This window comes from Pinus tabuliformis, chromosome 2_1 (assembly GCF_031772625.1).
Source record: "Pinus tabuliformis cultivar Carrire ecotype Pingquan chromosome 2_1, CPIR1, whole genome shotgun sequence".
Lineage (NCBI taxonomy): Eukaryota > Viridiplantae > Streptophyta > Pinopsida > Pinales > Pinaceae > Pinus > Pinus tabuliformis.
In genome coordinates, this window is record NC_142299.1 from 661,254,213 (window position 1) to 661,278,620 (window position 24,408).

The 24,408-nt window shown below is 40.1% G+C and overlaps 1 protein-coding gene across 1 annotated transcript in view; it reads right to left on the minus strand.

Moving 5' to 3' along the window:
• Positions 1-24,408, minus strand: part of URE (urease) — a 393,081-nt gene that overhangs the window by 122,503 nt on the left and 246,170 nt on the right. Inside the window, exon 9 of the mRNA XM_089403154.1 lies at positions 9,536-9,675. Within this exon, the coding sequence (XP_089259280.1) occupies positions 9,536-9,675 (140 nt within the window). The remainder of the gene's footprint in view (positions 1-9,535; positions 9,676-24,408) is intronic.

The window sequence follows — 24,408 nt, forward strand, 5'->3', positions numbered from 1 at the left end:
AAGAAACAAGAACAAACGAACCACATGACACCATTATTTTTGGACTAATGTCCCCGAAAAAACCCAATGTGGGAAAACCGGTGCAGCTATCTGAGGGTTTTCTTATTAAGCAATATCAGAGTACAATCTTGGTGCCGAAACTAGCCTACCCAACAGAGAATTTCTTGAGCAGTAATACCTCTCAGTTTCTGATAAATCTACTGGCTGAAACCTTGGATAATCCTTCCGGCAACTACTCAGCACCAATTTGCCCTAGAAACCCCAACGTCTGCCCAATTTGGACTGCGTCAGCCTCTCCTAGCCCAACACTGGCCCTGCGTCAGCATATCTTGGCTTGCGTCAGCTCTCTGAGCCTCTGCGTTAGCTACGTTGGCCCCTCTAGTGCTCTACGTAGCACTTAGCTGCCTCTGCGTGAGCAATGGCTACTCCTGCATCTCTCTCTCTGGATGCTCTATTGCTAACCCAACACTATCTCTGCCTCTCTGTCTCTCTGTACTCAATGCTCCTCAGCTGCTCTCCCGATCACTGATTCTATCTCTCTTAGCAAACCCTGCTCTAGAGAATAGAATGACTGATCACTCTGGTGTATTCTCCAAGTGACCCTCAAGCCTCCTCTTATACTTTTCTTGTTGACATCTCAATGACCGAGATTAAGTCCCTAATCAACAACTAAGATTAGATCTGGCTTGATCCATGTCTTTTGGACCATTGTAACACAGATTCAAATTAATACACATTAATATTTTATTTTCCCTAAGTTTAGACTTAGGAACTCCATTAAAAATATTAATTATTTTAATATCTCCTAATCTGTTTAGAATCTGCCCAAACCCTTTTTGGGTATTGGAGATCTCATGTGCTCCAACCTCTCCACCAAATTTTGTGGCTAGAGCACATCTGATGCTACCCCAAATCAACACACCCTCTTAGCGAGGACTATGCTCTAGCAATACTCCTCTCTGAGTATTACTCTGATCATCCAGCATTGGTACCTGTGCTGATGGTAGGCCTTCCTGCCCGACATCTGCTGCACTACTGCCCATGGTTCTGCCACTGCCACTGCTGCATCTATACGACAACTCCCTCTGCATCTATGCTGCTGCTGGTCCTTCCTCCCAACACTGCATTTGCACTGCACCTCCTCTCCTCATGTTGCATCGTGCTGCCCACTACTACACTACAACTCAGTTACTAAGAAGTAAGTAACTGATCTCCCAACTGACCTCCCTGTTGGGCTAGAAACACCCATTGATGCTGAAGCTCCCTCCGTCGCTGACAAGTGCTCCCATTCTGACCTCTGCATTGTTGCAACAACTCCTTGCATCTCGCATTGTTGCACACCTCTATGTGCCTTCCTGCATTGATGCAACACTCCTGTGCCTCTCGCACTGCTGCAACTTGCTAGCCTTGCGCTGTCTCGGGGCTGTTCCACTGTAGCTCTTTCTGCCGCTCCATCCGCATCTGTCTCTACCCACTCAGCCAGTCCTGCTACTCCTCAATGGGGCTCTCGTAGCAAGGTCTAATCCAAGAGGCTGGGTACCTCGAGGATCCTGCCCCTCATCGCCTGTAGTCCTCTTGACTATAACTCAATGTCTCCCCACTTCTGCTCAAGTGGTGCATGTGCACTCATGGCACAGTCATCGTCTGTCAAAACTTCCTTCTCTGCCCGTGCTAGCACTGCCTTAGTCTCGGAAGACTCTCCCTTACTCCTCTTCCTTAGACACTGGGTCGCATAATGACCCAGCTCCCCACAGTGGAAGCACTTGCTCTTGGAGAGATCCTTCTTCTTTTGCTTCTCCTGCTTTCCCTCAGATACTAGGGCCACATCTTCCTCCTCTTGCTTGACTTTGATCCCCTTCTTGCTGCTACCTGTCTTTGACTATCGTCTGATCTCTTCCTGGTGAAGAGCTACCCACATCTCGTCCCATGGTGGAAGTGTCCCTCTGCCCAGTATACTCTGGACAAACACTTCCCAGTCTTCTGAGACAACATTCAGGGTTGTCCTCACCATCAGCTCCTGATCTGGTGTCATTCCTATAGCAGTCAACTAGTCTCGTATCTCATCCAGTCCTCCGAGGAAGGTGTCAATCGATTGCCCCTTCTTCATCTGATATGACCTCATCTGATTCTCCAGCAACATTCTTCTTTGCACAGAAGTATGCTGATACAGCTTCTTGAGAGCCTCCCATATCTCAAATGCCGTTTCCTTCTCAGCTATATGTGGTACCACATGATCCTTGAGCCTGTCAAGGATAATGCACTTGGCTCTCGCCATCGCCTCCTCATAACTGTCATTATCACTGGGGTTGACTGGGATAGCTATTACTTTCAAGGCGAAGTTCTTAACACGATTCCTGTCAAGCACTGATAAGATTCTGGCCTTCCAAACTGCGAAGTTCGATGCTCCGTCCAGTTTATCCTGGTCTCTTACCCCGTGTAGTGCCATGATGCTCCTCTACTTCCCTCCTAGAAGTTCTCTGTTCAACTCTTCTGAGTCTCTACTTCCCGTCTAGAAGTTCTCTTCTGGACTCCCTTTGAGTCCTGATTTCCCTCCTCGAAATCTTTCTGCCGCTTGTCAAGATGCCCCCTACTCTGATCGACTTGTGCAACTGCACTTCTGATCCGGGTTCCTCGGCTAGAAACCCTCGGTAACAACTCCTTTGGCCCTCCTCTGTCAGGTACTATTCTGACTACAGTACCTCACCAGCTCCACTCTGCAATATTCCTATAGCCTTCTAGACCCCAGCAACTGCCTCATGTTGGCTCTGCGTCAGCCCTGGGATGCCCTACATCAGCCCTCTGGCCCTCTGCGTCAACAACGCTGGCCTTTCTGGGGGCTCTGCGCAGCTCCCAGCTTCCTCTGCGTGTCCCTGGATGGCTTTGCGTCACACTCCTTGGCTTCTGCGTTGTTAGAAACAGCTTCTGTCACCTCGGGACAACTGTTTTCTGCTGCTATTTCTCCGCTCGGTTGATGTCTCTTAGTCCTCCTGTGATCTGCAATCACCCTCTGATACCATGTTGAAGTTTCTAAGTTTACTTAGTTAGAAGCCCTCCATGCACTTTATTTGATTTATTCCTACCTACTTGTTATTTTCCTTAACAAGTTATTTACAATGTAAATACTGAAAATAAACACTAGTGCATGCTCAACATATTATAGATCAACAACCAAAAGAAACAACAACAAACACACCACATGACACCATTATTTTTGGACTAATGTCCCCGAAAAAACCCAATGTGGGAAAACTGGTGGAGCTATCTGAGGGTTTTCTTATTAAGCAATATCAGAGTACAATCTGGGTGCCGAAATTGGCCTACCCAACAGAGAATTTCCTTAGCAGTAATACCTCTCGGTTTCTGTAATCTACTGGCTGAAACCCTGAATAATCCTTCCGGCAGCTACTCAGCACCAATCTGCCCTAGAAACCCCAACGTCTGCCCAATTTGGACTGTGTTAGCCTCTCCTAGCCCAACGCTAGCCCTATATCAGCTCTTTGAGCCTCTGCGTCAGTTACACTGGCCCCTCTGGTGCTCTACGCAGCACTTCGCTGCCTCTGCGTGGGCACTGGCTGCACCTGCGTCTCTCTCTCTAGCTGCTCTGCGGCTAACTCGACAGTATCTCTGCCTCTCTGTCTCTCTGTACTCAATGCCTCTCAACTGCTCTCCTGATCACTGATTCTATCTCTCTTAGCAAACCCCGCTCTAGAGAATAGAATGACTAATCACTCTGGTGTATTCTCCAAGTGATCCTCAAGCCTCCTCTTATACTTTTCCTATTGACATCTCAATGGCCAAGATTAAGTCCCTAATCAACGGCTAAGATTAGATCTGGCTTTGATCCATGTCTTTTGGACCATTCTAACACAGATTCATATTAATACACATTAATACTTTATTTTCCCTAAGTTTAGACTTAGGGACTCCATTAAAAATATTAATTATTTTAATATCTCCTAATCTGTTTAGAATTTGCCCAAACCCTTTCTAGGTTTTGGAGATCTCATGTGTCCCAACCTCTCCACCAGATTTCGTGGCTAGAGCACATTCGATGCTACCCCAAATCAATAGCAGAAAGCCAACATTTTGTGTTCTTGTCTCTTGTATTTTGATAGCTATTTGATGAACTAAGGAAGATACACTCTAATAATAAGGAAAGATTGTACTAATAAGAAAAACCTCACAAATAGTTATCATGCTAAGAAGAATCTCATTAACTACACTTGCCCTAGATTCTTGAACATATCTCACGGACAAAAAGCTAGACCAAGTGACAACACTACGAGGTGTGGTACATTGTCACCAAAACCAACACCTCCTATTCTGTAGTGGATTCTCACCATAAGGGAGGCTTCCCTATGTAGGTCACCTAATGGATACATAAAGTCTAAGGTTTGGAGGTGACAAGGATAGGCTTATGATAGGTACTCAACTTAAGGATGAGGCTCAAACTAGCTTAGATAAGGAAAAGCGTACCATCCAAAAGCACTATCTAGGGCACAAGTGACCTAGGGTTTGTGAATAGGCAAGGTTAACAGGCTTATCTAGGTACACAAGGCCAAGAAAAGGCTTGAATTGATGAATATGATCAATTTTAGGAATAATAAGCCTTTAAAAAGACCCAATTTGAAACCTAGGGCTAGATTAGGGTTTTCCTAGGGAAAAAATTTCCTAGGGCTTATGACGTCAACCCTAAAATGGAAGAATTATCCACGGGAAAATGATGATTTTGAGGCAATGTGCTACCAATCACATATAAAACCCTTCCACAAGCACATGGACCCTAGTTGAATTTTGACACTAACCCTAGCTTAGCAATTTACCTCAAAGGGCCAAAAATTTGAGAGGAGAGAGAAATTAGGTTTATGGAAAATTTATGGTGTGATCAACAATGTGGGAAGACTAGTGCTTGATCTTGGGTGATGGAGTCTAGACGAAGATCTGCTGAGGAGAAAACCAAACTCTAGAATGGAGTAAGGGAATATGAAAAACCCTAGTTTCATACCTTAGCTATCATTTTACGAGGGAACAAAATCATTGAGAAGAGCTTAACATGAAGGATCACTCAAGGGATTGTCACACAAGTCTTAAAAGGGTAATGCATACAATACCATTGCTAATATTTCATAGAATTATTTTCAATAAAAACTAGCACATAGAAACCCTAACAATATCCATTCCATGCAATAGCCATAAAGATATTCAAATACTTAGAATACTTGCAAGAAAAATGCATGAATCAAGCCTTTAATTTTTCAAATAACATTTGCAAAGCAAGAGAAAAGCTCCATAAGAAAATACTCCACAAAAGATCACATCTCTACAAGATACAAGTCAATTTAAGCTAGGCTGAAATCCTTTGAGGAAGATGAATTTGTCCACAAGTGATGATCTAAAATGAAAGTGAGGTGACCTCTATTTATAAGATGTCTACCTCAATAATTTCTAACTAATGACACCCCTAAAACAAGTTTGACATTAGATAACCTTGGGTTACACGCCAACCCACTATAGCTAAGTGACAAAATAAGCCATAATTTCCCACAAGTGTGAGCCATAGCCTCATGAAATACTGACATCATGCCCTTTTAGGGCTCCAAATTCCATGTCATGGTGTGATAAGGTGTGACAAATTGTCATAATGCCAGAATAACCCAAAATTTGAGGAAAGTCCCTCAAAGCCACCTCAAGTCATCCCTCGAGGTTCCACATCCAGCTGGCATGTCACCATGTCATCTATATGGGTCTCCAACTGTCAAAACATGGCCTTCTCTCTCCAACGTTAGGGCTTCTCCAAGTGCAACAAGCCCTCCCTAGTCCCTCAATGGATGGCCATCGTCATTTAGGCTCTGAATCAACTCCTTCCCATCAAGTTGTGTCAAGGCCAGCCTCGGGGCATACTGGGTCTAGTGGTGCAATCATAAAAAATCCTCTTGGGGAAGTGGCATGTCTAAGTTCAACCCCTCAATCAGAAGATGTTAGTGTCATGGCCAAGTGCCATGATCAAAGGGACCAACTGATGGGGAGTCCACATCCTAAGTGTATGAATGTAAAGGAGAGAGCAATCATGGAGGCATGAGTAACCTTGCTCAGCCTACTTTTTCCACCCCTTTAGTGCGCCTTTTACTTTTTCTTGATAATGCTTTGTATTATGATGCATAGATCAAGGGCTAGAGCTTGCTCTTTATGATGTAGCATTTTATATTACCCCTTAAGATGAGATAGTGCATTGCTCACCAAGGTTGGGACATGCAAAGGTTCCTTTTGATGTGAAGGAGCATTAGGTGTTCAGGGACCAGGTGATGGCTAATGAGGAGGGTAGAGCTCATGCTAGGCTTTTGCCTATGTGTTAACCTTTTAGCTACATCAACCTCCAAAGCAATGTTTTTTGTCCCTACTCAAGGAGTGTAGACATGTGGGTGCCTAATCCCAAAGAACCAATGACAAGTTAGATTCGAAGAATGGATGTGTATATGGGGCTTTTAATGTGCCACTGAAAGTGTGAAGTATGGTATAGGGGATAATGAACATGCTATCTCAATTCAGGTTTTCCAATTTGTGCCCCTCCAATAACCTTAAGGCTTTAAGGGAGGTCCCACTGGACTAGGGCTAAATATTAACCCCCTAGTAAGGTGAAAGAACAAATTTACAGTCACGATTGGCCAATCTTACAAATCACCCCTTATCTATTCTAAGTGCTCAAAAAAAATAAGTATAAGCACCTGATTGCAAAATGATCAAAGTACCTTTCGCATAACAGTCCACCTTCATCCAAGTGTAAATGCTAGATGGGTAGAGGCACATGGTTGATGCAAATGGTAGAGGCACATAGAAATCATCGTCAAATAATGGCTTGTTAGGGGTTGTTGACTGACTAGTTGCTTGGCTAGCTATCAAATGTAGGAGAAAAGTTTTCTCCTATGGGGTTACCCATTTTGGTGGGTAATAGTCCCTATTTATGTAGGTGTAAAGTTATTTGCAGAACAGTGTCCCAAGACATAGGAAGAGGAAAAGGACATGTCCTGTGTGCCTTATGCTAGTATAGTTGGAAGTTTGATGTAAAAAATGGTCTGCACTAGACAAGACATTGTACATGTAGTGGGGAGTGTTGAGCAGATATATGTTAAAACTTGGGAAGTAGCATTTGACAACAATAAAGAGTATTTTCAGGTATCTGCATGGCACTACTAGTTAATGATACAAAGGAAGACCAAAGTTGGATAGAGTGTTGGACATACATGGCTTTGTTGATGTAGGCTGAGCTGGAGATTTGGATTGGATAAGATCTACAAGTGGGTATGTGTTCAACCTATTTGGAGGAGCAATCAGTTGGATGATCAAGAGACAATTGTAGTGATACTCTCAACTATAGAAGCTGAATACATGGTAGCCACTCATGCAAGCAAGTAACAACCAATTGGATGATCAAGAGACAATTTGTACTGGCACTCTCAACTATAGAAGCTAAATATATGGTAGCCACTTAAGCAAGCAAGGGAGCTCTGGTTACAAATATTGTGTTCAGGTACTGGGTTGGTATAGCAAGCGGTGACAATATATTGTGACAGTCAAAGTGCAATTTTCTTAGCGAAGAACCTATCATGTCATTCTAAGGCAAAACATATTGATATTCATTATCACTTCTTGAGAGATATGGTTGAAGAAAAGAAGGTGCTACTAGTGAAGGACACGTTGAAGGATGTTGTAGATTCATTAACAATATCTGTGAGCACTGAGAAGTTCTTTTGGTGTAGAAAAACAATGGGCATTATTGCCCTTGATTGTTGATCAAGTACTCCTTTGACCCTCTGTGTAAAGAAAATAACAAGTGGGAGAATGTTGGGTATGTGTTATATTTTTTGCATGACTATATGTGTGTGTTGTATGTTGCGTTAGGTGTAGCCCCCTCTGTTTGTGGGGGTTACAAGGGGCAGAAGCCCCCCTGCACAGTGGTTCAAGGACAACGCCCTCAAAAAAAAAGGGCAACTTTTTGTGTTTGATTGTGGTCGTTTTCGGCACATGGCTTTCATGTTGAGTTGTTTTGTGGTGCATAATGGTTTAGTACATGTTTTTGTAGTTTTGGTTAAGGAACGGCAGTTGTATTCTAATCCAGGGTAAAGGATTGGCAGTATATATTATAGTATGTATATATATCGTATTGTAATACTGTAAAAAAAAGACACATTAAAAAAACTTTCTAGTTTTCCTAGTTTTGGGTTTTCAAGATAAAATTTGTCTTTTTGTATGTGTTTGCCATTGCATCTTTTCTATTTGATTAAGAATATAATTGCAGCAATTAATTGTATAGGGTTAAAACCCACAATTGCAAATAATAAAGTCACTAGTCATAATGTGGAACTATCCCACTGAGTTTGTCATCATTCAATTGAGGAGGAATCAAGAGACCTATCTAATCATCCCACAACAACATTGATTGGCAATGACCAATACCATTTTAGGAGTTGCAGGAAGATGATAAATTGTGTAGGAGAAAAGTAGAAGCATATATGCATCAATGCTCCAAGCAAGATAGTAACCAAGCATTGGACGACATCAAGGGTGTGCAACATAGGGAAAGAGAGAGCCCAACATAGGTGGATCATCAGTTTCCTATTTATATAGGGGATTGATCAGATTACCTGAAGGTGCATTACGAAGGATGCGGCATTTTACATCTTATAGGTTTATGGTTCTAAGCCTAGTGGTGGACATTATAGAGGAAAGGGAACATCTCTCAATATTATGAATGTGGAATATTATTGGCCAACCATCTTTTCAATCCCATATCCCATTGCAACAAGCATGCACCTTCCCAGTATAAGAATATATTCAATGTTGCACTAGGATATGGAATATGGGATTGACATGAGAGAGAAACTACAAATGAGGATCCAAAAGAGGAAGGTTAGTGTTCTCCTCTTAGTCACATCTCTAAAACAAGAGTAATAAGAATGAATGAATGTGAAAAGGCTCTCTCCTTCCTTTGTATGTATGACAGGGAAGGGAGGCCTATGCCATTACAAACAATCTACAAAGCATTTGACTGATTTACAAAAGTGACAATACTACAATTATTTAAACAAACTGAAATCATAAGAGTACATTATTGAAATAGTATAAGCGAAAATAATCAGTTCACAGATTTCAGTTTCTAAATGAAATAGATTAGCATTCACCAAACAATAGATATGGGAATTTCAAGAAAAAAGTGACCTACCGCACAACTAAATTGCTAAAGCTGTTTCCCTTTCACATTTTGAAATTATACAAGTGAATGTTCTGAGATTTGAATAGTAGTTGAATACTTTTTATACTTTTAAAGACAGCAAACAAAGGTTCCCAGTAGAAACTATACTTCTGCTCTTTTCTAGTTGTGCAGTTACCATAGTTCTTGTGCAGCTTCACTACAGGTAGCTAGAGAAGATTTATACTGATATTATGGTAGCTTTAGAAGGACAAACTATAAACCTCTCTATTGCTACAGTAATGATAAACAAAATAAATATATCAACAAAATTCTAACAAATAAAGATACCTTCCCAAGGAAACCACAATTAATGGGCAGATCATCAGTTGCACCTAACATCATCTGCATTTGACTTGGTGCTGGAGTGCAAGTTGTTGCACATGTACCAGTTGCTGGCCCTATTCCACCACCAATCAAAGTTGTAACACCTTCACAGATAACAGGATGTATTAGGAATGGGGACATGGTTTTATAAATAACCTCTGTTTCTTTAAATGACATCTATCCAACACTATCCATGAAGATGAAACATGACAATAATTATATGTCTGTAAAAAGAGATTGTATTTCCCACTTGCATGGAGTTTAGGGTAGCTACTAGCTACCTAGTTAATACTATACCATGTAGTAAGTATCAAAGAAAAATAGATATCCATGATGGAAAAGGAGAGAAAAAACTGCATTCACTTTTCTGTGAATTGTGCGTTTACATATGCACATATATAATAAACAATGTCTTAGTAGATAGATCATAGAACTATTTTAACAGAATGGAATCATACTTTGCTGTTGAAGCATAGCAAATAGAATTATACCAATTAGACCAAAGACTAGATATAAGAAAAAGAGAAGTTCCCAAAATATGATATCCGTTTCACAAAATGATTGGTTTTGTCTAGTGGTCTGTAGTAAACTGACCCCAAAAGATATGGAAAACATTTTCAATCCCTCCACAATGAGGACATGAAGCATTTGTGAATCCCATATGAGACAGTCACTCCTTGGAGGGTGATGTTTGTTAAATCAGCAGTGATGCACATTGCAAACACCCACATTGTTGGCTTTCGAGGTTACTCCAAAAGTGTTTACACCATGTCTAGGGATGCTTCATGCAATGTGGGGTACATGGTGCATGGTTGACCCTTGGTTATTCCATGATGGAGATGCACATTGGAGGTGTCTTACACATTGATTACTAGTCCTTGTATTGATGATAGTCTCCCTTGGAGCATTGGAGACCTATGGGGTTTGGTGACATTCTTCATGTAGCATGTATATGAGAAGAGGTTGCTTGCTTGGTAGATGCATTGCATTGGGCATTCCAGAGGATGGTGTTGAACCCTATATAGCATGGGGTTGCTTGGTTGCTTGCATGGAGGTTTACACTTGACTTGAGGATGCTCAAGTTGAGGGAATAGGCATGTAAGTGGGTGGACTTGGAGGAAGCACATGGCCTAGGAGATGTGTTTCAACCTTGGAGCACTTGGAGGAGGTGCATTGGACCATGGATGAGCATTGACGAGTGCCCTTACCATGAAACCTTGCATGTGGATTGTCAACACCTCAGTGCTTGAGATGTGTCACTTGTAAGGGAAGTGATTCACTTGTGTGGACATATTTGCATTTTGTGGGTTGCTTGTAGTGGACTAGCTTTTTTGCTTTGAGGTCTGCTTTAGAATTTTAGGATGATGACTCTTGGTATCAAAGAGAGTGACAAGGTAGATAGTGCTTCCAATTTCATATCTTTGAAGATTATACTACAAATGCTTTTGGGGGAAGTTGAAATTTGAGAGCACACTGAAAAATGATCACTACCCCTACCAATCTGGAATTATTGGTCATTCATGACAAGGAGGTCAAGGAAAAGAAAATCATTCATGATTTGATAAAGGACCATTTCATCACTCATGTTGTAGAGAAGATGACTAGTAAGGATATGTTTAATACTTTGGTTGGTTTTTTTCAAAGTACTTGTGTTTCTCGGCAGATGCTCTTGGGGAACAAGGCTTTAGTAGTTCGCATGAGTAAAGACAAATATAATGGTGAGTGACCTTACCAAGGTCACAAATTTGAGAGATCAATTGTTTTCCATAGGGACAATGGCGGAGGACAAAGAGTTGGTGTCCATTGCTTTGAATAGACTTGCTCCATCATGGATGCCTTTTGTCCAAAGTGTTTGTGCTCATGAGACTTTGCCAGATTTTGTGAAGCTTTGGGATAATCTTGTACAGGAAAAGATCAAGTTAGAAACCTATTCAATACAACAAAATGGAGTAGAAGAAGTTCATTGGAAGGACAAAAAGGTGCAAGAAAGGATACAAGAAGGGTAAGATGGAATATTCAAGTACAGAAAATAAAGACTTGAGTCAAGTGAAATGTTTTAGGTGTCACCATATGGGACATTATGCCAACAAATGTCTGGATAAGAAGAAGGGGGAGAACAAAAACATTGCAACAAATACTATACTAGGAGTGTGTGATGAATCATCCTAGTTTAAGACTATTTTCTCTAAGGTCTCTTAATTGTCTTTTAACGCTATGTCAAGTGTTGGATGGTATATGGATAGTGGGGCATTGAGACATATGAATTGTGACAAGCAACTCTTCAACATTTTTCAAGAACATGAGAGAGGTATTTGTGTGGAGTTGGGTGATGAAGGTACTTAGCCCGTGATACGATTGGGCTACGTTTCTTTCTAGATTCCATCAGGGGGAATTTATCCAATTGAATGATGTTTTGTTGGTTGTTGGTGTTGACCACTGGAGTGGCACTTGAAGAATTTTTTAAGACTCCATGCCCCAAGTGTGTATCAGAAGCTTCAATGTCCCATTAGAGTTCATCATATCTTAAAAGTTTTTCAACTCTACTTCTTCTCATCTTTTTCTGTTATACTCAAATTCCACAAGCCCTGCAGGAACAATGTAAAAGTGATAATAGTCTGAGGAGTCGAGTCATGTAATAGGCCTAGGTAACTTTGGACCTTGTCATCAAGTGATTTTACTTTGGGAGGTCTTTTTCATGCAGTTAATTATCATATCCTTATGAGGACTTAATAATTAATTGAGTTTTTTCCTCTAAGCATAACCCGAAAGCTGGAGTGCGGCTTGACGGTGAGGCCTTAGAGGAGTCCTAGTGTCTAGGGTCATTGTATATTACCACACTAGATCACACAAAAAATCCTATGGAATTTGATTAAGTCTAAGGGGTCCTTTTTTAATTTTTAAAATTTCCTGCAGGGTGGAAATTGGAATAAATTTTGTATATGAAATGTAATAAGTGATTTCCAGAGAAGTTGTATGGGGTATGTGTGATCAAAATTACACCTCTCACCCTCACCTTTCTACTATGACACACTTTGAGGGCTTTAAAATGTGTTCTAGACCCTCAAAATCCACTTTTCCTAAGTCTAGTGAGAAATCTGGCAATAAGTTAAACCAAAAATAAATTAAATGGAGAAAAATAAATAGCTTCATTTGACAAAATGACATAAAAATGACTTGGAAACTAAGTCACCTGACACGGGGATTCGGGACACGTAGGATTCGAGATTCGTGGTGTCGGATTCGGACATGCTGACCCCCCGGAACAGGACACGTTAGGACACGTTATATATTATTTTATTAAATATATATATATATATATATATATATATTAAAAATTAGATATTATCATATTTCTTACACAAATTTTAAGACAATTGTAGTTTTCTCATTAAGTCATCAAATCAAAATGTGTTACATAGATAGTGTTGGTGCAATGCCAATGGCAAATAGAAATAGAAAATATAAAACAACTACAGGTATACAAGCCTCAAGGCATCAATCAGCATCACTATCCCCATCATCATAGTCCCCACTGCTCTCCTCTGCATCCTCCTCCTCCCCTGTATCCATAGTCGCCTCTGCATCTGCTGGTATGGAGGTTGACCCCTCTAAGTCATCAAATCTAAGAGGCTCTAGCACTAGATCATTGAGATCCATGTTGGCCAATGCCAACTCAACAGTGGTGTCCAGACCCATATCATCAGGAACAGTGTTACTTGGGAGCAGGAGCGAAAGCAAGGAGCGGGAGCGAAAACGGGAGCGGGAGCGACATATTCAGAAGCTCTTGGTTTGGTGCTCTTGATTAAATACGAGTTCCATACCCTAATACATGACAAAATTCAATGGAAACATTGCAATCCCCCAATCTTAAAATCCTGAAAAACTGATAAGTCTGCTGGATTTTGAATGAAATCTAAAATTCTACTTTCTCCATATGAAATCCAATGAGGCCGGAACCACTCTCAAACATCCTGAGTCATTTCATGGTAATGTTAAAAATTTAAGTAAAAGGATGAAAATGAAGATTAAGGAGAATGTCACTTTTACTTTAAGAATTTAACATTACCATGAATAGCGTATCAATACTAGGGCCTAGACTTGATCATGAAGCTGCCAAAATGCTCTACTCCTTGCTGCAACAGCACAAATCACTTGCCAAATGAAAATATTAATGAGCAAACACGCCCTTTTCTTTCCCGCACTGAGCTTAGCGAGTCCTGGAAACAGGACACGTGTCCCAAAATCGCGACACGCTTCTGAAAATCACGACACGCCCTCGGACACGACGTGTCCTGTGATTTGGACACGAATCCGGACCAAATCGTGTCGGATTTGCCGGATTCGGGATTCACAGGGGGTTTAGGACGAATCCGATGACTTAGCTTGGAAATTATCTCAAATCAAAGGAATGAGTCAAAGGACAAGTGGAGGATGATTTGGCACCTTGCATCATAAATACATGGCACACTCAAGGAAATCAAATTTCTGGCAATAAATGAGAAAGTTGCTTACTTGGAAAATACGAATTTGTGGAGTGAATGCACATTTGGGAGGACTGGGAGAATATGTGACAGATATTCTTGTGGGAAATTGTCCCCACATGAGTCCCTACATTTCTACACTTGTCATTTCATCATGGAATTCAATTTTGCTTGAGGGATTATTGATGCCACTTGGGAAATTTGAATTTGCATGAAGGAGCATTGGGATTGTCACCCATTTGCTTTGGGATTGTCACCATTTGCCTTAGAATTGGCTCCCAAACTTCTATGTAATAGAGCCATTGGCTCTCACTATGTATCCATTGAAAAAACGAGCTATTGTGCTTGGAAAAGCTCTGCTCTTATGTACACTCATGTTCTATTGCAATAAAATACTTTGGGGTTCACTTATGAGGTGTTGTTTTTTTTTAGCATGGTAATATCTTGATCATTGTACTTCATGTTTCTACTTATATTATTATTTCCATGATTTCCATATTGCTTTTATAGATTTGTTAATGTGTAGCTATCTCACATTGGCATTTGGTTTTGAGAATTTGCTCTAGATAGAGAAAATTTTAGTTGATTTTCCAATAAATCTCTAAGCTCTCTTTATCACTATGTTTCTTTTAATCCATGCAGATCTAATGTGTATTTGAAGTTGTGTAGAGAAATATCTCGAATCAAACCTCAAGCGTGGGGAAATTCTTGGAGGAATCATCCCACTCTTGAGCAAGTTCATTAAAGAACTCACATTTGTCATCTCCCAAGGCCTCATCTTACGATTTTGTGTTGCAGGGATCCTTGGCTTTTAGCTTGTATTTCAAAATCCACTTTCATTTAAAATCATTTGTCTCAATTTCTTGTGCTAATAATGATTTTATTTTGCTATTAAAGAACATGTTGAAAATTAGGCAAGAATTGGAGTTTTGCTCCAATTCCTTAGTCTAAATCTTATAGAATATTTGTAGATTATATTTGCCAACATTTCTCTCTCCTTTCCATTAAATTTGAGTGTTGGTTTTGCAGAGAAAATTCAGATTTATTTATGGACTATGCTCACCCTTTGTGTTGACAAGATTGAGGAAGCTAAAGCTTGAAACTCTAACTATTTGTTGTAGGACCTCAAGAGCACTTGAGCATCAACTTTAAAAAGGTTGTGGGCAATCTTGGACAACAACAAACTAGCTTGGCCGTGGGCCTTAGGGCTCTTGAAATTTTCAGATTTCAAGAGTTGTTCATTGGCCACTGTGGTTGCCACTTCTTGGAAGGAGATCTTGGCTCTCCTATAGACTCCTATTTTGTAATTTTCCCTTCCATATTTTGGGCAACCTATTAAAGGGCCTTCTACTCATTGTAGCAAAGCTAATAAAGATCTATTTTTTTAATGAGAGCTTGGGTTTTACCCATGGCATCCATTCTCTCCATTTAGGGAGAGAAATATGTGGGTGGATTAACTTTTGCATTCTCTTGGTTTCCATTTTAATTGCATGCTTAAAATTTACACAACCTCATCATCACATTTTATTTTGCATGCTTAATTTGGGAATTTACACAACCTCACTCATCACATTTTTATTTTTGTTTAGATAAGTTTGCCACAATTCAACTTGAGGCTTTGCATTCTCTATTTATATATTGCTTTGAGCTATAAACACTTTACTTTGAGCAATCTACTCTTCACATGCAAACATTTTAATTTCTAGCAAACTTTAATTTTGTTTATTAATTCATTTCCATTTAGTATAACAAATTGTTTCATGTATACTTGAGTGCATGATTCATTTCTAAATGCTATATTTTTATCTTGAGTATTGGAGCATTCTATTGTCTACTTGAAACAATTTTGTTTTTCAAGCAAATTGATTGCATTATTCTAATTTACTTAGAGGCTAATTTCCATTTGAAAGTTATAATTGCAATATATTGTTGAGCACTGATTCCTTATTTTGAAGCATTGCAAATTTAATATTTCTTTGGGAGAACTTACTTGCATTTCATTTAAGCATTTTAGATTAGCTTACATTTTTAATTTACCTCCAAGCATAAGTTGTTGATTTAGGGTAGCATCAGATGTGCTCTAGCTCCAAAATTTTGTGGAGAGGCTAGAATACATGAGATCTCCAAGACCCATAAATCGTTTGGAGAAATTCTACCCAGATGAGGAGTTATTAAAATAATTAATATTTTTAATGGGTTCCTAAGTCTAAACTTAGGAAAATAAAATATTAATGGGTATTAATAAAGATAAGGGTGAAAAGCTTCTAAGAGACGAGGATCAAGTCTGTTTTAATCTTAGTCGTTGATTAGAGACTTCATCTCGGTTGTTGATTCATCAACAAGAAAAGTATAAGAGAAGACTTGAGGATCATTTGGAGATACACCAGCGGATACTCAGTATCCCAAGGAAAATCGATTCTCAAAGAGAAAGAGATCGATTTCAGAGGGAGAGTTGTAGGGTGGAGGAAGAGGAGGGCATCAACAGCAGTTAGTGACTGAGGAGGAGGTGACGCGGGGGTATTGAGAGACAGCGCAGAGGGAAGACGCAGTCCTCACGCAGGCTGACGCAAAACCACGCAAAGTGACGCAGAAGTGGGAGAAGGGTCTCCAGGGTGTCAGAAAGTTTCCAGGAAAGGGATGAACCTTGTCTCAAGTGTTTTCTCTCAGTAGTGTCTTAGTTTCTCTGTAAAATCATTCCTTGTAAAGCGATTATTGCTGAAGATTAATAAAACCCTCATCTGTTGCACCGGTTTTCCCACATTGGGTTTTTCTGGGGACAATTGTCCAAAAACAACTGTGTTGATGTGATTGGTTCTTGTGCTTGTTATTTTCTCTATGTAATTATGTGATAACTGCAGTAGAATTTATTTTAATGTTTGCTGAAGGGATTTCGTAAATAACTTATTGTGAGAAATAAGCAGGTGAAATAAATCAGTCACTGTAGTAGAATTTCGGGTTAGAAATTTTCACATGGTACAGAGCAAAGATCCGGCAACAGGAGAGAAGAATCAGCTATGGGTCAGGAGCATGATGCAGAGGCATCAACTCAAAGGGACTCACGAAGATTTCCAGAAGAAAGCACGAGGAACATGGATCACGATTATTCTATGTTAGCTTCCACACTGAAAGAAGTCGCTTGCCTAGCAAGCTCTGCCTCTTCTGAGGTTTGGTATATAGATAGTGGAGCTTCTTGGCATATGACAGGAATTCAAGAATGTTTTTCAAATTATCACGAAGAAAGGATGATTTTTCAGATCACCATGGGAAATAAGGCAAAGTATACCCCCATAGGAAGAGGTACTGTAGTTTTTCAAACCGAAGCAGGAGAGTGGCTTCGAGCAACCAATGTGCTGCATCTACTTGGATTGGGAATGAACTTACTCTCCGTATCTCAACTTCAAAACAAGGGCTATGATGATTTCTTCATTAAGGAGAAAGTATATACCTGAATTGGAAAAGGAAGGCCCAGATTGGAATAAGAAGTAACAGGCTGTGTAGATTGCAGCTAGAATCTCCAATGGCACTGATAGGCAGCAATGGAGACTATGGCATAAGAGGATGGGACACTTACACCATGGGGCTTTGAGAATTCTCAGGAAAACAGTATCAGGAGTTCCGGAATTAAGTACCAAACGAGATGATGTATGCAGAGGGTGCGTTCTAGGCAAGTATGCCAAAGCAGCGTTTTCTAGAAGTAACAATAGAGCTCAGAGTGTTCTAGGATTGATACACTCAGACATTTGCGGACCTATGTCCACAAAAGCTCTTAGTGGTGTCGAATACTTCATCACCTTCATCGATGACCATTCCAGGAAGACTTGGATCTACTTTCTGAAAACCAAGGATAAGGTTTTTGGTCGATTCAAAGAGTTCAAGGCTCTAGTAGAGAATCTGACAGGAAAGAAGATAAAAGTGTTGTGCTCAGACAATGGTGGAGAATACATTGACAAGGACTTCACTGATTTTTGCGCTAGGGAAGGCATCAGAAGAGAGTGGACAACTCCCTACAATCCGAAGCAGAATGGAGTAGCAAAAAGGAAAAGCAGGACTATTGTGGAAGCAGCTAGGGAGATGATGTATGATTAAGTTATGCCCAAATTCTTGTGGGTAGAAGCATGCAACACGATAGTTTATGTCCAGAACAAGACTCCACACATGGCATTGGGAAAAATCACTCCGGAAAAGGTCATCACCGGGAAGACACCTAAAGTCAGTCATTTCAGGATATTTGGGAGTTTGGCATATTGTCGTATACCCGAAGAAACAAGAAATAAATTAGATCAAACTGTTGAGAAAGGATATCTTATGAGATATAGCAAGAATGCTAAGGCATATAGAGTTTATCTTCTAGGGAGTAGGAAGGTAGTAGTTCGGCGGGATGTAAAGTTCACAGAGGACAAAGCTTTCAGGAAATCTCAAGAAATGCCTTCCGAGGAGCAGTCAAAAGATGATCCATTGGCCCAACCACTTTGACCAACAGAAACTAGTACCAATAATTCTCATAAAGGCAAAGCTTCAGAACAGGAGGAATCTCAAGAAGAGGAAGATCTGATAGATGTACCCACTACCAGTGGAAGAACGAGTTGGGAACTTTGACAAATTCTACAGGATGCAGAGGACTTCATTGGTGCACCCAGGAATGATAAAAGGAAGCAAAGACAGCCAGACAAATACTAGGCCCTAGTAGCTCAGGTTGGGGAACCCTCTAGTTTTCAAGAGGTTGTTCAGCATCAAGTATGGGTAGCTGCTATGGTGGAGTAATACAGTTCTATAATGGTCAATGATGTCTGAGAAGTGGTACCTAGGCCATAGGATAGGTCAGTGGTAGGTTCGAGATGGATCTACAGAGTCAAATATGTTGCAGATGACAGTGTGGAGAAATACAAAGTTAGGTTTATGGCTAAGGGGTATGCTTAGAAGGAAGAGATAGGCTACGAAGAAACCTTTTCCGCAGTAGCCAAGTATACTTCTATTAGAACCGTGATATCCCTTGCAACACAGATGGGATGGGAGATTCACCAGATGGATGTCAAGACGACGTTCTTGAACGGGGTGATAGAAGAAGAAGTATACATTGAACAACAAGAGGGTTTTGAGACACATGAGAAGAAATCTCATGTATGCAAATTAAAGAAATCCTTGTATGGGCTTAAACAGACACCTAGAACATGATACGGTCGAATTGATGGCTACTTGCAGAAGATGGGGTTTGTTAAAAGTGACGTAGATCCCAATCTCTACTATCTTGTCGTAGAGAGTGAGCCTCTAATCCTGGTGTTATATGTGGATGATGTTTTCTTGATAGGATCATCCAGGCTCATCAAAGACTGCAAGAAGAACCTAGCCACAAAATTTGACATGAAGGATTTGGGACATGTGCATTATTTCCTGGGGTTGGAAGTTTGGAAGCAGAAGGGTGAGATCTTCCTTGGACATGGGAGATATGCTATAGAGATCTTGAAGAGATTTAGGATGCAGGATTGTAGACCTATGGTTACTCCAATGATGACCAACTGGAAGAAGATTGATGCATCATAAGATAAAGACGTTGATCCCACCTTGTACAGGCAACTTATAGGGTCCTTGATGTATCTGGTCAATACCAGGCCAAACATTTGTTACGCTGTCAACACCCTTAGTTAGTTCATGGTGGAACCCAGGAGGGCACATTGGGCAACAGCCAATCATGTTCTCAGGTATATACAAGGAACAATCGAGCATGGACTATTGTACACCCAAGGCAATGACATCAGGTTGAGTCGGTTCATCGATGCAGATTGGGCTGGAAGTACAATATATCAAAAAAGTAAAACTAGGTACTGTTTCAACATTGGATCAGGAATGACCTCTTGGTGTAGTAGAAAACATAAATATGTGGCTCTGAGCTCAGTTGAAGCAGAATATATGATAGTTAGCACAACTTTGTGCGAGCCATGTGGCTTAGGAAATTGCTTGTGAATCTATTTAGGAGAAGGATGGAAGCGACCAGGATTTTGTGTGATAATCAGAGTTGCATCAAGCTCTCTGAGAATCTAGTATTTCATGATTGGTCGAAGCACATTGATATCTTGTGTCACTTTGTCAGAGACTGTGTCCAACGAGGGGCAGTACAATTGAGGTACACTCCTATAGGAGAACAGGTGGCAGACATCCTCACTAAGGCCCTAGGAAGAACAAAGTTTGTTTATATCAAGGAGAAGATGGGGATGGTGAAGAATCCATTTCAGTAGCAGAAACGGATAAGTATAGGGAGTTGCAGTGCAACAATTAGCAATGCAGTGCTATGGGCAGCATGATGCAACATATTCAGAGGGAGCCGAAGTACAGATGTAGCAATGACAGTTGCAGTGTCATGGGCAGCAATACAGGTTGCAACAGTGTAGTAGATGAGGGGCAGAGGACCGATGCCATGGATCAGTGTGATGCTTCTATTGGGAAACACTGCTATACCACATTCTTTGCGAAGTGGGAGTGTTGATTTTGGGTAGCATTGGATGTGCTCTAGCTCCAAAATTTTGTGGAGGGGCTAGAATACATGAGATCTCCAAGACCCAGAAATCGTTTGGAGAAATTCCACCCGATGAGGAGTTATTAGAATAATTAATATTTTTAATGAGTTCCTAAGTCTAAACTTAGGAAAAATAAAAATATTAATAGGTATTAATAAAGATAAGGGTGAGAAGCTTCTAAGAGACGAGGATCAAGTCTATTTTAATCTTGGCCGTTGATTAGAGACTTATCTCGGCTGTTGATTCATCAACAGGAAAAGTATAAGAGAAGACTTGAGGATCATTTGGAGATACACCAACGGATACTCAGTATCCCAAGGAAAATCGATTCTCAAAGAGAAGGAGATCGATTTCAGAGGGAGAGTTTTAGAGTGGAGAAAGAGGAGGGCATCAATAGCAGTCAGTGATTGAGAAGGAGGTGACGCAGGGGTATTGAGAAACAATGCAGAGGGAAGACGCAATCCTCACGCAGGCTGACGCAAAACCACGTAGAGTGACATAGAAGTGGGAGAAGGGTCTCCAGGGTGTCAGAAAGTTTCTAGGAAAGGGATGAACCTTGTCTCAGGTGTTCTCTCTTAGTAGTGTCTCACTTTCTTTGTAAAATCATTCCTTGTAAAGCGATTATTGTTGAAGATTAATAAAACCCTCATCTGCTACACCGGTTTTCCCACATTGGGGTTTTCCGGGGCCAATTGTTCAAAAACAACTGTGTTGATGTGATTGATTCTTGTGCTTATTATTTTCTCTATGTAATTATGTGATAACTACAGTAGAATTTATTTTAATGTTTGTTGAAGGGATTTCATAAATAACTTATTGTGAGAAATAAGTAGGTGAGATAAATCAGTTATTGCAATAGAATTTCAAGTTAGAAATTTTCACATAAGCTTGGTTGATAGACATTATAAGGAAAATATTTTTTTGGAAAATTCTTCCAATGCAGTTATGGAGGTGGCTTATCCCCTTGTAGGAACGAAGGCACATGCTGACTCGTAAGGCTGAGGGGAAGGGTATCGTTAATGACACCATCATGTCTTCAACCTCTCTATTTTACAGCCACCCCAATTTTTACCATTTGGCAAGAGTTCAAAAGGAGGATCTCTCATTTAGATTAAGCATCTAGCTTAAAATTAACCAAGATAACCGCATCTAACTTTAGTTAAGTGCATTTAATATTAACACACTTTACTTTTCAAGTCATTTTATTTGCAAATTATTTATATACTTGTCATGATGAAAATGTTTTGAATTGATTCTCACTTGGGCAAGTACCATATTGTTCATTTTTCAAACTGAAGTACCATATTTTATTTGCCTCCTTACATGCTCTAGCATTGTGAATGATTATATTTTGAAAGCAATTTTAAATCTTGCCAACATCTTCTCGATCGACAGGGTTACTTGTGTTTCACTTTGAAACATTTCATTTTAGAGCAAGTGTTATTTATTTTAAGGCAATATTGAAGGCACTGGTCTTATGTGCTCATCTTTGATTTATGTGTTGATGGTTATTGAAGTATATTTCATTTCATATTGCTCATCATATTTGCTCATAATCTCAAGTAATCTAAACTTACCTTGACATCTCCTAGAAACCTCACATCACCTTTTTAACTTAGCTTTTCATTTAGGGACCACCCCCCTTAGCTTGCCTAGGAGAGAGCTCAAACATAGAGAGTTGGGAATAGGTGACAACCCCATCTCTTAGTTTTGCCACCAACCACACCTTATGGGGTTAAGGACTTTTTCTCACTAACTTAGGTGTGTGTGACAGGCGACAACAACTGGGATGAAGAAAAATGTTTGTTCGGTTTCTTATATGGGGGAGCTTCATTTTAGAGTTGCATTTGAAGGACAATGTTGAACTATCAATGATTGTAGTTTGGAAAGTTTGATGACTTTGGCTAGAGGTGAGCTATATGGTGGCATTTACAGATTTCTTACTGATTTTGTGGCAAATGTACACTATAGGAGGAAGCTGGATTAGCATTCTAGCTTTGAGGAGGCATATATAGAGCATGCATGGAAAGATGCCATGGAGATAGAATCACAGCCTATTATGAAATTAGGGACTGATTCCAAGCTTGCAGTTGATGGGAGCGTTGTGGAGTGCAGGGATATGATTGTCAGATTCTATCATGTAGATAGAATTGACCTTGATGATACTCTTGCTTCAGGATTCTCTCAGAAAGATGAAGTTAACCTAGTTGAGGATGTTGCTCCAATTACCAGAGGTTTTGAAGTGCATGAGAGAATCCTCATGTTCATGGATCGATGATAGCCTTATGTGGGTTGTTGCTAGCACCATAAGTTTAGTATTTCCAGATGGATCGGATTTTTGTAGTTGTCTATTGTTGTGATTTTGATAGATGTGATCCACTGATCTTGGTCTTGCATGTAGATGTGATTATCTTTACAAGATGTCTTGGACAACACATGATATTGTGTGAGATGAATTTGGTCTACAATGCCAACTCAAGGGATGTTGGAGTTTGGTAGGATGTTGATGATCTAGAGTTATGTTCTTTTGGATTCACAGGTGGTCAACATTATTCGTAGGTTTTAGATGTTGTGATAACATCTTTTGTTATTGGACATAGTGAAAATTCTATAGCTTACAAGATATTCATTTTGGAAAAATGGAATACAACAGTGACCAAGGATGAAACTTTTGAGGAAGATGTGAATTCTTCCAGTTCATAGGGTTCTCCTTCAGTGATTCAAGAAAGTGAGGAGGTTATTAATCCAAAGAAAGATTTAGAGGTAGAATGAGGTGACATTGGGAGTGGATGTGTCCTCATCTTCTATTCCACCATATAGAGGGCCAATATGGCTTATTTAAACATTACAAGGTGCACAAGAGCACATAACAAACCCAGACCTTCAGTAAGGTAAAGCATACCTCCTAAGAGATATGCTAGTCATGTTGCATTGGTTTCTTCCATTTGTGAGCCTTCTAATTCTTTTGAGGAGAGGTGTGACACCTTCATGGAGGATGATACTTACTTGAATCTAAGACTACAATAGGTGCATATTTATAGATGGCAAGTTTGGGTGAGTTGCAAAGCGAGATGACAGGTGTTGGTGAAAGCACTTTACTCATAAAGATGGATTGTTAGCTTCCATATTATTTTGGAAGTGTTTACACAACATCTGGAGGTGCTTCATGTGATTTGGGGTGCATGATATGGTTAACCCTTGGTTGTTCTAGGATGGAAATGCACATTGGAGGTGGCTTACTCATTGATTACTGGAATTTTTATGGATGCTTTGACGACATTCTTCCTTGAAGCATTTTAGCGCACATTTGAGAAAAGATTTCTTGTGTTACCACACAAACTAGCACTTTTAGCTTAAAATCCCAACAATAGGATACTAGCCTTGTGGACCTCAGGAGGTTGACCATTATTACTGTTATCCACCAAAAGTAGGTAACCCCATAGGAGAAAATGTTTCTCCTATCTTGGATGGTCAACTAGCCAACAACCCTATGCATCGCTTAGTTATGATGATATGCCACATTTCTCCACCATTTGCGAAGGTCATACACCTCTCGCCATCCGACATTCCTCTTCAATGAATGTTGGCTACCACTCAACAGGTACTTTAACCATTTTGCATTCAAGTGTTTTTACTTAATGTTTTGGGAATTCTAACATGGACAAAAGGGTGATCTGGATGATTGACCAATCTTGACTGTAAACTTGTTCTTTCACCTTACCAAGTAGGGTTAGTTTGTAGCCCTAGTCCAGTTGGACCTCCTTTGAGGCCTTAGGGTTATAGGAGGAGCACTATTTGGAAAAGTTGGATTAAGGTTGAGTGCCCATAACCATTCTATACTTACCAA